General features: G+C 34.7%; 1 protein-coding gene across 1 annotated transcript in view; it reads left to right on the top strand.

Moving 5' to 3' along the window:
- The window catches only part of LOC140148701 (plexin-A1-like), a 124515-nt gene that overhangs the window by 100942 nt on the left and 9315 nt on the right, over window positions 1-14258 (top strand). The window contains exons 10-19 of the mRNA XM_072170742.1: window positions 2716-2820; window positions 5295-5388; window positions 7289-7485; window positions 7974-8122; window positions 8724-8838; window positions 9560-9696; window positions 10712-10882; window positions 12251-12344; window positions 12994-13254; window positions 13898-14065. Of these exons, the coding sequence (XP_072026843.1) occupies window positions 2716-2820; window positions 5295-5388; window positions 7289-7485; window positions 7974-8122; window positions 8724-8838; window positions 9560-9696; window positions 10712-10882; window positions 12251-12344; window positions 12994-13254; window positions 13898-14065 (1491 nt within the window). The remainder of the gene's footprint in view (window positions 1-2715; window positions 2821-5294; window positions 5389-7288; window positions 7486-7973; window positions 8123-8723; window positions 8839-9559; window positions 9697-10711; window positions 10883-12250; window positions 12345-12993; window positions 13255-13897; window positions 14066-14258) is intronic.

Genomic DNA, 14258 nt, shown 5'->3' with positions numbered 1-14258 from the left:
TAAAGCTTAAAGCCCTGCATACATGTTTGTATGTGGAAAGTTCATACACTGTATATTGACATATCAGGCAGCATCTATATGGCAACTCAATTTTGCTTTTCTGGTTTTCCCATTATGTTTTTATATTCTTTGAATTTTAGATTATGTGCTGATATGTCATGTTGCATAAAATTCACACCTTTCAGAGTAATAAGGCTATTAGTAAGGAATAAACTATAGTTCCAAGTCCTGCAATTGACTATTATGTTCCTGCATGCAGTACAAGAGACCATGGTTCCTGTTATCTAGCTTTATAGGTTCTGTAGTCCTATGTATATTCTTTAATAAATGCCCCCCCCCCTGTTTGACACTTCAAAGGGGGGGCATTTATTAGAGGTCTTTTTTATAATAATAATTCTCAAAAAAATTGTTAGGTAATCTTAAAAATCGCTCAGAAATTATGAACTTAGGATCAATGAATTCGGGTTCGGTTACATGCGATGTCACTTTTGGCAGTTACCGATCATATGTGAATTATGGTAAGCTTACTTGCACAAGATAGCATGGAATTGTAGCATTTTAATAACATTTTGGTTGGACGTTTGGGGGGCATTTAATTTACATTGCAGCATTTGCACCCCCCCTTATGCATAACCATAGAATTTTACACATAATACTTTAATAATAGAGCTGGTTTATAAATCAAAACCCGCGAGTTCAATGAACATTAGAGCTTCATATCTAAATGTGCATATGTCTGATATATATATAGTAAAGTAGGAAAATTCCCAGTTAATGCAATTCATTATTCACATTTCATTTAGTGGTCTCTACAAATTGATTCTTAATCGCATTGCAAGCTTCTGTCTACAAGCGCAGCCACATACAATTCAGATTGGTTTGAATTTGACTAAACCTGTGATTTGGACACTATGCATCAAAGGCAAATTCAGATCTGCTGAGGGAGTGGAGTGGGGCGTATCCCGCAACACAAATGTGTGCATTTTCACATAGTAGGCATACTACTATTATAGTGCATCTCGTCTCTAGTTGAAAGTCAGTAACTCCACATGCATATTTCGGAGTGACAGGTTTGAATCGCGCGTGCTAACCTAATCCTGCGGGCGTGTATACAATGCTTAGAAGGTGCGGTTTGTCCATACGCTGGTGACTGTAAATGCGTTGACGGCTTTCTCAACTTGAGAAGAGACACAGTATAGCTCTTTCTATAGAAATTCATAACATACCTGTAATTAATAACTGTAGAAATATAAATATTATCTGGACCTACAAGTAACCCTTAACCACATCTTAAAACTTATGAAAGGAAAGAAAACGTTTGTATGACTATGTTTTCTCATAGCTTGAAATCTATTAAGGATTCAGATTGATTTGTATAAATTGAAGTTATCCATACCGGAATATTTTCGTGTACTCTTATATCAACCTGCATATTTTACTTAGGTCCTTTCCGCTGTGTGTATTATCATATCCCTGGTATTATTGAGTTATTCAAACTACTTGTTGTCCAGTCCATGTGTCTGTAGATTTTGTCAAATATCGTTGATGTAAGATATGATTTATTCATACAAAAATATGGATATTGTTATTTTTGGGGGGAAAAAGATTGTGGAGTATGCCTCAATAGTATGTATATTTTGCCATCCCATGTATATTTATGGAGATATCATATAGCTAGAATAACCCACCTGTAATAGGTGATTTGAGGTGAGTTGTTAACCCATTCTGCATAAATGTCTGCCTCGTAGAACAGGTGGGAATATGTCAGAAGTTTAAAAATAGCCATTTTCATGGTCATATTGTAAATCGGAATGAAAATTGTATTAAAATGTGCACAAACATGCCTAGTACTGCTTCAGCAATGCTTGAAATACACTTTGATGTTTTATCATGTTTACGCAAAATCAATAATTCTATGTTTTCTATATGACGAGGGAATGTTAAGCCATGTGTAAGGCATTAAAGAGGAATGATCATGCATATAGGCGAATACGTGCAACCTGCTAGCCCATCTTACCAGTGAGTCATGCCACACCATTTATTTGGTACTGGTAGAGTGGTAGATAGCTCGAGTGAGTGGCGCCAAAACTCATTTGACCAAATGAATATAAGTCAATTGCTACACAGACCAAACGATGTGTGTAGAGGTACGTGCGTGTATGATTGTGTTGATATTGAATAAACCAAGGAGATTTTGTTACTTTGTTCCCATCATGTTTGAGATGGGGTGATGTGCTCAATTGTGTGGAACTTTATGGGTTAGCAATGGCTAGAATGTATGGTAATTACAATGTGCCTATTAAAGGCAAACACAGAAAAGGACGGCGGTATTATTTGTATCTAGATTGTAGCATATCACCAGGAATTTTGCCTGGTGCTAGGTTTACTTCGCCAAGTGTTTCCGCCAAATTGCAGTAATCTTACAGCTCCCCATTATACACACAGGTTGAGTGAGTCAAAAAAAAAATATGACTGGAGCTCATAATAAGTTAATGGCATAATCTGTATAATTTGTATGTTTATTTTTTTTTAGTTCTATAAATAAAAATGAAGATCAGAAAACTGTCAGTCTACAGTCTGTAACAGTTTGATGCCTATCTACTACACAAATCTGACGATCTGTTGAAAGCCTTGAATTATTTATCAAATATTTAATGGCACTTCATTTCTTCTATGATATGACGTATGTTGGTTTTGATTTTTAATTTCTTTCAGTCGGGTGATGGTGATTACGAGTGCGTCATTCTGTTGGATGGAGAGGTAGCCAAAGTGAAAGCTACGAGAGAAAACGATACGCTTGTCCGCTGTGCAGGATGGAATGTAAGTGGGATATTAGTTAGATTGATCATAAAACTTTTAGAATTTGATACTATACTAGTTAGAGGCCAACGAGGGTGGTAAGTTTGCTGTGAAAGTGAAGTTAAAGTTAACTGCATAGCCTAAAGGATAAATGCTGTTCAAATAGTATGGAACATTTGCGATGTCTATGTCTATACTGACTGTATGGATGATAATGCGATGCATTAGTGAAATAATGAACATGTTGAAGCTTAACATCATGTAATCATTGAATGGGTATGCATCTGGAAGTGGAAATGCAATTTAAATTAATATTACATTAAAACTGAAAGAAATAATGAAACTTTTATATTGTGGATCATAAATTTCATGAATAAAAGAATTATGTGGTTTGGTGGTTGATCTAAAATACACAAAATAATGTTTAATTCATATTATCTATAGCATAGACATTGTAAACAAGTGCTCCTGCTCTAGAAACAAAAACATTTAATCATATTAAAGATATGACACATTTGATGCTATCAATCGACAAAATAAACATGGGTATTTTCAACATTTCAAGAAATTATTTTGCTCTAGAAACAAAAACATATAATCATGTTAAAGATATGACACATTTAATGCCATCAATTGACAGATAGAAGCTTGAGTATAAGCTATTTTTCACATTTCAAGAAAATATTTTGAGATAAAATCATTATAACTACAAATATACATAGCCTTGGTTCATTGTACATTGAGTCCATTTCCGATGACCCACACTGATTTCCTTCTGATAGAGAGATATATTTTTATGCATTATTAAACAATATCCTGTCTGTGTTTGTTTATATTTGGATGCTTGCATACAGCGTTCGAAATTTTGGTTGTCCGGTTGCCCGAGACAACTAAAAAAGTCACCGGACAACCAAAAATACTGATTCGGTTGTCCGCCGGACAACCATAAATCTAGCCAAAAGTCACATTTGTAGGCCTACGGACAACCAAAAACTTAGACGGACAACCAGAAATTGTAATCTGGTTGTCCATGGGACAACCATTTACTTTTCCTAAATTCGAACACTGCTTGCATACGTAAATATATACCACAAGGATATTTTTTGGTTTACATATGATGTGACCCAATCAAACCAAATTAGTTGTCTCTTATGAAATGGTAATATCTTAATTTGAAATAGATTAACTTACTAATTCAATATCCTTGCCCATTCAATTAATAAGCTGTACAACATCAAGTTGAAATTACTATATAGCAGGATATTTTCATGGGGGTTTTATTGTCGCATTATTTTGTGGTTCATTTTAGAACCGCAATCTGTTTGAAACTGTGAATGAAAGAAACTGTTTAGTACAGATAAGTTGTGAAAATCAATATCGCCAAAATAGCTTGATGCACGGTATGTTTCTGAAGTTTCCGGGTCCGTAGCTATGGGAGGGGCAAGAAGATGAATGCTACCAAGGTCAAAAATCCTTCAAATCCATCCAAAATATCCCAAAATTACCAAAATTGGCCCAGGATCTTGTTTAAATTTCCACAAACCCACCCCTCCCAGAATTTGCTTGGGGCCCAAAAAGTCTACTTAACCAAAAAAAAAACCCTCCCCCCAAAAAGTTCACTTAGTCAAAAATCCACCCCTCCTCAAAATTAATCCTGGCTACGGGCATGCATGATCCCATAAAAAAAGTGCTGGTAATGATTCGTCAGAACGGTCCATTTATTGTGACAGTTATAATACTATGTTTATAGCGTATCCAAACAAAACCAAAACCATTTCCTTGAATGAAACAGGGGTGTTCTGATATTGAAATGTTTGTTTTATTTTGGAATATGTGGCTTCTTCACTGCACCAAGCTGCACCGGTTTTCTTCTCCTTATATTAACCAGGGATATGAGAGAAATCATATCCCTGCAGTAACCTCAAAAAACCCTTTGGCTATTTATCAATGTATTTATGTACAACGACACATGGTACTAGTGTTCATTTTCTGTCATCAACCAAAGTTATCATTACCTAGTTCCATTAGTCAATGTATCCAATCATACTCTACACTAGATGCAAATGCATTGGGCAATTCCATTTAAAATCCACACACCCCCTGTGGAAGATTTGGGGAATATCTTCCACAGGGGGAGTATGAATTTTCAATGGAATTAGCACATTAGGTAGCTCCATTTTAAACTCACTCTCCCTCAGAGGAAGATTCAGGTTGAATCTTTCTCAGAGGGTGTATGAAATTCAAATGGAGCTGCCTAATGTGCGCATTCCAATTGAAATTCATATGCCCCCATTGCAAATATTTCCAAAATCTTCCATAGGGGTAGTGTAGATTTTAAATGGAATAGCCCATTGCAAGATTGGCTGAATTATGTATCTCATGCCAAAGTAGTACATTTTACATTGCATCAGTACATTATTGTAGTAATGCACATCAGTTACAGTTAACCATTTTGTTAATGTTGTCTTTTGTTTTAATGTTTTGATCCAATACAGTATATGTATGGCAGTGAGGTACCAACTATGGAGGTTGCACTCAATGTGCAATGGAATGGTAGTTACATCCTGGATAACCCTGATCAACTAACAGGTAAGATTATAGCTGGACAATGATGTATATACCAGGTTGCATTGTATCTAATGACACATAAATATACCTGGATAGGAAATAGACATATTGTTTGTTTGTTTATTTGTTTGTTTCTTTATGCCCCAGAAAATTTCCCGCTATACATGTTGTGAGGTCTATGCAAGTTGTAGATATAATAATTGGTCATAGTTCTTTGAAATACAGACAAGCTGTCCATTAGTTGCATGTTTGGACATTGTGCAAGTTGTAGATCTGATAATTGTATATTTCTTTGAGGTGCAGACATGCTGTCCATTAGTTGCATGACGTCTTCGCAAGTTGTAGATATAATAATTGGTATAGTTCTTTGAAGTGCAGACAAGCCACCCATTACTATACAATAAAGAGTCTTGCCTATTTCAAGGCAAACACAACATCATACAAAGTTTAGAATTCCAATCTCTATTATATACAAAAAGATTTGCCATTGTAAAAACAAACAACTGTATCATCTATTTCTTTCCTGTATAGTTCCTGTCACCGTCATCCTAGTCTACTCCACATATGAGGTGTATCCGAAATTTTTTTTTTAAGACAAGTGTTCGTTTTGAAATATTTTGATATGTAAATTTTTAAAGACAGAATACTGCTGTAATATACAGATTGGTTACATAGGTGTGTTGTTTTGTCATTAAAAATAAAAGATATAGATGAAAGTTTGTGTAAACCAAAGTAAAAGAAAGTGAATAATATTGGGAAAAGGAATAAGTTGCACCCCTTTGCCATTTTAGAGGGTGATTAGCACCAGCATCAATTACATTGAGCTAACATACTAAGGGAATGAAATACTCACACAGTAGCATTGGCAACCTGAAAACTTGATCCATAGAGGAAAAGTAGCAAAGTTAATTCACTGCCTTGTATAGAACTATACAAGCCTTAACGTTTTTGTATAAATATCACATGAATGATCTGGAAAGGAACTTATGTATATGCAGTGGAGTAGGTTTTGTTATTTCTTGGTTATCAGTTAAATGTACAATATAAGGAAATTGCATTTATTAAACAAGACGTACTCCGCTTTCTGAAAAACAATTAAATACAGGCATGAGTTCAATCACACAAGAATGACATCTAGTGAAATGCATATTATTTTTTTTAGTTCTCTGTCAGATTGTTACTGCATGTGTAGCTTTACATTTAAATAGACCCTACACTTAGAATAAGCTTTGAAGAAAAAAAAGCTAGTATAAAGCAGCAACATCTACTTAAGAATTTGTTTCCCTGCATGTGATACGAGTTGTATGTACTACTGAGCCATTTCATTAAGAGAAACGATCTGCGATTACAGCGAGTGTGGCTTTCCGTAGTTAACATGATGCTACCTGAACTTGGCGATGAAAATCATTTCTGTTACCTTGTACACTTGGGTTTTTGTAGGTCTGTAACCTATCCTACCATGCAATTGATGGCTAAGATAAAACTGAGCACAGGAATCGAATATTAGTATTACGTATTGAGATGAGAAAATATACTCGGGTTACTCTAGAGTGCACTGGCAGATATTATCAGCAACGAAATAGCCATGCCTCTGTGTCACTGATAAACAAGTTATTTGCTAGACAGCAATCTCGTGAGAAAAATGCAATTTTGTGGAATAAAAAAACTCATCCCATACAGAAATAGATCACTTGAAATGTATATCCAAGAAGCTTGAAAGATTGCAACATATTACAAAACTGTTTTGTAACATGTTATTTTGAATAAATTCAAAACACGTCTTGCCCGTATCTATTTGATGTAAGCAAATTGTCAAAGACCTGAAAACATGCCAAGATATGACATTTATGTCAAAATTTTGATTCATATCTTGTGATGAATGAAAAACAAATGTTAACTCTAGTTTCATTTCTTTTGACAGTTACGCTCTTCAAATGCAGTGCAGAGAGAAGTAACTGTGGATCATGCTTGATGGCAGACGGTAAATTCAACTGTGGTTGGTGCGTAGAGAGAAGTCGATGTGTTCATCAGTCCAAGTGTCCAAGAGATGAGGACCCGGATTTGGACAGTGAATTCTTAGCAGGCGACAATGTGTGTCCAGACCCTCATATTACAGGGGTAAGCTTAAATTGAACTAATTAAAATGAAAAAAAAAATCACTGATTTATAGTGTGCTACACACAGGCATAGCCTTAGCACACTTAACAGAAATTTGGTGATGACTGTGGCCCAAGACACATCATATAAACCATTTAAAAACATCCAGGGATTTAGAGCTAAGAAGCACACACACATACAAAATCCAAATGCCAGTACAAAGAGTTAATTTCTTGTATCCTTAATTGGTCGCCCCATTGACCCAGACAGGGGTCAGAAAGGACGACATATAGACAAAGATAACCAAAGTTAAGATGTTATCAGGGGTTCATCATGCTCATGCATGAATAGTCCTGACTGCATTTAACCCATAAGTATTCATATACTGTGTATAACACATACATATTTCATACTTGTCTGTTGGCTGTTAAACTTTGATGACAATCTTTTTGACAAAAAATATGTTTTTCAAATTTTTAACATGATTTTAAATATTATCCTCATTCTAGTTTGAGCCAAAAGCTGGTCACATCAGAGGAGGGACAGAAGTGAGAATCTATGGCATTAATCTTGGGCAGGTAGCGTCAGATATCAAAGAGATCTATGTTGCTCAGCAGCCATGTAAACATCTCAACGAGAGTTACGTGCCATCTCAAGTGTAAGTAGGATATTAACCAGTCCCTGAATGGGATAGAAAATGCAGACGACGACTTAACAAATCTGTAATTTTGGCGTAAAAAATGAAAAATAAAATAAAAATGATGCAATTTTTTTGGCTTTATTGGAAATTATTATGGCAAATGCATTCAAATGAGTACATATATGCCTAGTCTTTGTTCAGTATGTGTAGTTATGATCTAGGAACATATGGAAGAATTTCAATACATAATGCATCATTTTATATGACGAAATGTGGTAGTAGTGATAGTATAGAAGGAATAAACGATTTAGTCAGAAAGAAGAGGTAGGCTTTTTACAGGTAGCTGTATTGTTTGAATAAGCAGTCATGCAGTATTAAATTAATACCGGTAGAAGCAAATATGAAATAATAGCACACATTAATAACTCTGGATAACTGAGGATCAGTTTTTTTTTCAACAGAGCCAAATTGCATACGTTGTTAGTGACCTTAGCTTTTTGAGAAAACAAACAGTTGCCTACAGCAGTCAATGTTCGGTGATGAATTATTGTGCTACGGGGTGTAGATGTAGTATGTCTTATATAATTCAATATATTTTAATGTGATTTTATCATTTCAGTGTTGTGTGTCGTACATCTGATATATCTATGCCTATGAAAGGCATGATAGAGATATCCATTGGCACTGGGGATGACACGTATAATGGCTTATCACAGGACTCCTTCAGTTATGTGGTAAGTGACCTTTGAATGAAGAGAGTAAAAAAGAAATTTCTTTTGAGGCACAAAAATTAAAGTGAAGTTAACTTTAAGTAAAGAAGAACTAAAGTGTGGTAACTTCAGAAGAAACAAGAAACTTATGGGAATCTCATCATCACAATTACAAGAACATGTTTGGATCTGAAAACGTTTAAAGGAGTGAGTTTAACCCCTTGGACTCTACTGGTCATCTAACAGCATTTCTGATTGGTAGATAACTTGAAATGCTCATTTCAATTGCCAATTACGTCTAGGCTTTAAACTATTCATGATCAAACTTGCATTTGCAGATTAATACCCGTCTTGATTGGTTCAAAATTGGACACATTGTTCATTTTGCCCAATCGGCAGGTATAGGGTTAACAAACTGGGTTTAAAAAAACAATTGAACTTACATTATTTACCTCATAACTTTGGGTGCATATTAGGTGGGTAATTATAACAAATGATCCCAGTTTGCATTATTTAGGCCTAACTACAATTATTTGTTCTGAATTGTTTTTACTTTACGGCATACAGATAAACAACATACAGTTTTCTTGCCACTGAAATATAAACTTCCTTTTAATTTTAAGTGAGAAAAATGTGAGGAGTGTTTGTAGTAAATGTCAGATTTATGAATTCATTCTATTAATTAAATGATTTAATGAAAAGGTAGATGTAACAACAAATTTGTGCTATTCTTTCCTCCCACCAGCAACCCGTTATCGATGGCTTTTCACCGACAATTGGACCCAAATCTGGAGGTACTGAAGTATTGATAGAAGGAACCTACCTCAATGTTGGCAGTAAAATACAAGTAGAAGTTGCAGGACAGAATTGCACTATTACAGAGTAAGTCGGCTTACTTGGTAAATCCCTGAGTGAAAAACAAACACTTAATATCCAGTATGGTATAGTAGGTTATTCCATTTGAAATCTATACACCCTCACTGGAAGACTTGATCTTAACAGCCAACAGAAGGGGTGTAGATTTCAAATGGTGTCACCCTTTCAGCTAACCCCATATGAAACTCACACTCCCTGTGTGAGAGATTAAGGTCATGTCTTTCATAGGGGGTGTATGTATTTCACCCGAAATAGTCCATTGTGCTATTTATAGCTATGGTATGTTGTATTGTATTATAGGTATAAAGAAAGCAAGATATGAATGGTGTCATTTTTGTAAAGATTAAGTGGGGCAACTAGTCAACCTGTATATTTACTTCCATTTTTATTAATATAATTTTAGCAAAATGAACAAATCCTGCAACATTTTACGCATTAAATTGGAGCACCATGTAACAATATGTGATTCAATAAGACACAGTTGCAGGTGGCATACAAGAATTTGATACGTCATCTGTTTTGTTCAATTTATTCCAGATACAGTATACTGTATAATAAGCCATCATTTTGGTGTACAGAAATTTTTGCGCTTTGAAAATTTTGGGAAATTGTGTGAGTTACTTTTTTTCGTGAAATCATGACAAATACAATCTAACTTTGTATCATTAATCATTAATATATTTTTGCTTGTTTTTAAATTTTGTGTTTCCATCCATATGGAATCCACAAAAATGAAACCACTGCAAAAATAACAGTTTATACAGCACTCACTTAAAATATAAATATGAAGAAAATAGCAAAGTACACATTGTTGTAAATGATATATAATACAAACAGGTGTTACAATAATAATACAATTATCGCATTCTTTCAAGATATCACATTCTTTCCATCACATTCTTTCATGTTTATTTTCTATGTATAAAGCAATATTTGAGATCAAATGGTTCAAGTTAGATCATTTTCCGAGTAATATGATAATAATTTATAGCAATGATATATATTTTCTTTGACACCACAGCTCTAGCATGTCAAGTAGTATAACCTGTCGTACGGATCGTGGCCCACCTGAAGTGGAAGGACCCATCAAGATGGTATTTGATGACAACGGCACAGAAATATCGCAGGAATATTTCATATATAAGGATGATCCCACCATAGATAGTTTAGATGAATTCCGTACCATAATCAGGTAGGATTGGTGTTAAATTCTACAAAGTGTTTATTTGCTATTTATGATATAAATGTGTCACCTGCGGTGTAAAATCAATTTTTCTTGTATTAGTGCAACCCATTTAACAAGCTACATTAAACTGAAAATTCCAGCAAACTAAGACTTATGAATATTTCAATATTTCATAAAACGATAAGTACAAAAGAAATTGGATCACACATGAAAAAAAAGCGAAATGTTTTAGTTTACATGTAAGATTATTTTTCTAGTTTAAGCAAATTAAAACATATTTAACTATCCTACCTCATACAAAGCGCTGTAAATCCCATATTTACAGTAGATGCATGTTAGGCAAGCGATGCAAATGTAGATGTAAAGTGAGTAGTTGTCAAAATAAGTGTGTTGACAAATGAATGCCGTTGAACAGATTATATATGGAAATTGCTGGGAACAGGTGAACAATTACTTAGCTTGAGAATGGGTTTATAGTCTTCAACATACTTATAGCCGTTTTATTTGAAAGATTCTTTCCAAGTTTATTTACTGTAAGTGAAGACTCATCAATGGGTAAAACATTGGAATTGGATTTATTTTAAATATTATTGTAGTAAAGATCAAATGAGTTATTGAGTAAAATTCCCCCTCCCCTTAAAATGGCCCATCCCACATATATAAAATGAGTTAAAGTTGATTCAATCTTAACACACATAGCAGCAGTCTCTCATTGAGTCGGGGGGAAATTGACAGAAAATATCTCGGAGCCTGAATGTCATTTAAGCCAAATATGATTATGTATAATGTAGGGGCATTCAACCATACGCCACACACCCATGATTAGATTAGAGCACAGTGCTTGTCTCAATGCATCGCAATTTGCCCCCTGGTTACAGGGTCTAATTCCAACAAGTTGCTGGAAATTATTCGCTTAATTTTCTGTTGAGTTTGGGGTTAAAGAATACCCCGGAATGTGCTGGAATGTTTGCAGGCAAGATTTATGCAGGTGGGTAGGTGAAGGAGATGAGGTTATTGCCCTTTCTCAAACCCGGTTCGCCTCTTTTTCTTTTTAAGGATGATAATGATGAGGAGGAGGAGGATGGTTAAAGTAACCAAGGTTTTCAAAATCTATTTTGACGATGCTTGTTTTACAAATTTACTGGCTGTTAAATATCTTACAAAATGCATTATTTATGATGTAATAATTGACACTTGTGAATGCAGTATTGGTATGAATCTTCAGGCAATAGGGTGTTATGTTACCTTTATTCCAGTCTTGAATTTGAATAATGTTTGGCTTTCAACATTATAAAATATCAAGCCATTTAATAATTTTCAAAAATATTTTCTGTTTTAATACATTGAATTTCTGCTTTTTTTCTCTTTATTTAGTGGTGGATTGACAGTAGAAGTAAGAGGAACCAATTTAAATGTTATCCAGTCTCCAAAAATGGTCTTCCATGTAGCTAACAAGATGTTTAAAACAGTAAGTTACTTATTTGTTATACCATTTCTCTGTTTCAATTAAAATCTTATTTAAAAAACCAGATTGTGACCTTATTACAGAACCTCCTGGCTTCAAATATGTAGCAAGATGTTCCTCATGGAAGGAGCATTTGTGATTTGAGATTAAGAGATGATTTCATATCTATGGCAAATTTTGTTGAGCAAGACCCATCAGAGGTTCTGAATTCTGATCCTATATAGAGTCTCATCATTGTTTTATTGGATCTGGGCATGAATCACCAGGGCTCAGCAAATGAAGATTTAAGAACTGTTATTAACAGTTCTTAAATCAGTGTTAAGCCAAATTTCTCTAGTTACTAACAAGGAGTAACTAAAATTTGAATTGCTTTGTCTGGTTTGTTTATTGTTGGAAAGAAAAATCCACTTCATTGAGCAAAACCCAATCATCGCAGCAAGTTACTCATTGCTTGTGATTGGAATGTAATTATTCAGTTTAACAAAGTATAAAATATATAGAAAGCGATTATCAATATGCAACTTACGGTTACTCCTTAATGTAATTTTACATTTAGGGTTAGGATTGGCTTACATGAAGGATTGACCCAACTTACTCATGCATATTGCATAACTTAAATATTAACTATTTTGATTATATTAATTCTTTTCAGGATTGTTCTGATATTGGTGCTACCAGCATGAAATGCAAGACACCCAACTTGAAACCCTCCAACATAACCACCCCGTTTACAATCAGCAAAGGTATGATAGGCTTTGTCCTTGATGGTGTGCCAGATTTCCGCAACTTGGCAAACGTGGAAAATGTACGTGACAAGTTTGAGGTTGTCCAGGATCCTGTATACCGTGAATTAACAGATGAAGGCAGGATTTGGGAGAAAATGCATGCTGGAAATAAATTTTTGGAAATAAAGGTAAGGATATGTGGTGCATTGGGCCATTCCATTTAAAATCCACACTACCCCTGTGGAAGATTTTGAAATATCTTCCACAGGGGAGTATGTTTTCAAATGTAATTGGTCAGGGTTAATCAGTTTGAAATCCATACTCCCTCTGTATTATGGCTTTACCTATATCTTCCACAAATGGAGTATTTCAAACAGAAGTTACCCAATTCTCTATTCTATTCGAAACTTATTCTCCCTCTGAAGAAGTCTTAAGCTAAATCTTCCACAGGGGTGTTGTGCATTTTAAATGGAATAGCCCAAAATTATTGAGTTGGAAATCATTAATTTCATGTTCAAGGTCAAAATAGCATCAGCTATACATAGCAAGGTTGGGAAAGGGGATACACATATCAATGCATATTTGCTGGTCAGGCTCAAGAATAGTGTAATCTTCTTTAATAGTAGCATTTTCTTATAAAAATGTCTCAGAATTGATTAGCAGTAGCGGCTACAGTTCAAAAGCATGGTTTACATAGAACCAATGATTTTAGCGTGTGATATGATACGTAAAGTGAGTTGTTGACATTCAACATGATACTTCATAATACAGATGGAAATTTAATCCTTGGTCATAATATTGATTTGTTTCCTCATTTCTCCTATATTCCAGGGAGATAATTTGACTCTGGCGTCCGAATCAGAAGATCCTGACATCCGAGTGTCCATAGGAGCAGACGGTCTGTGTGAACCAATCAATCTAAAGAGTGGAACATTAACCTGTACTCTGCCGGATGAACAGCCAGATAGTCTGCCAGGGGATTCACTGCCAAGAATTATTGTAAGTTAATAGTGATTATTAGTATTAAAATAACGGATTGTTGGGAAAATGTGTGATTTATAGTTCATTACTCCAAACCTTTCAAGGTCTCATCATATTCTGTTTCTAAATGGTGCATATTATATTACCCATTAAGGTAAAGCTGTGATACTATCATAACAAGTTGTTCAGAGTTAACCGTGCCATTCCAGTT

The sequence above is a fragment of the Amphiura filiformis genome, chromosome 3 (assembly GCF_039555335.1).
Source record: "Amphiura filiformis chromosome 3, Afil_fr2py, whole genome shotgun sequence".
In the NCBI taxonomy this organism is placed as follows: domain Eukaryota; kingdom Metazoa; phylum Echinodermata; class Ophiuroidea; order Amphilepidida; family Amphiuridae; genus Amphiura; species Amphiura filiformis.
This window is presented reverse-complemented; position numbering and strand designations above follow the sequence as displayed.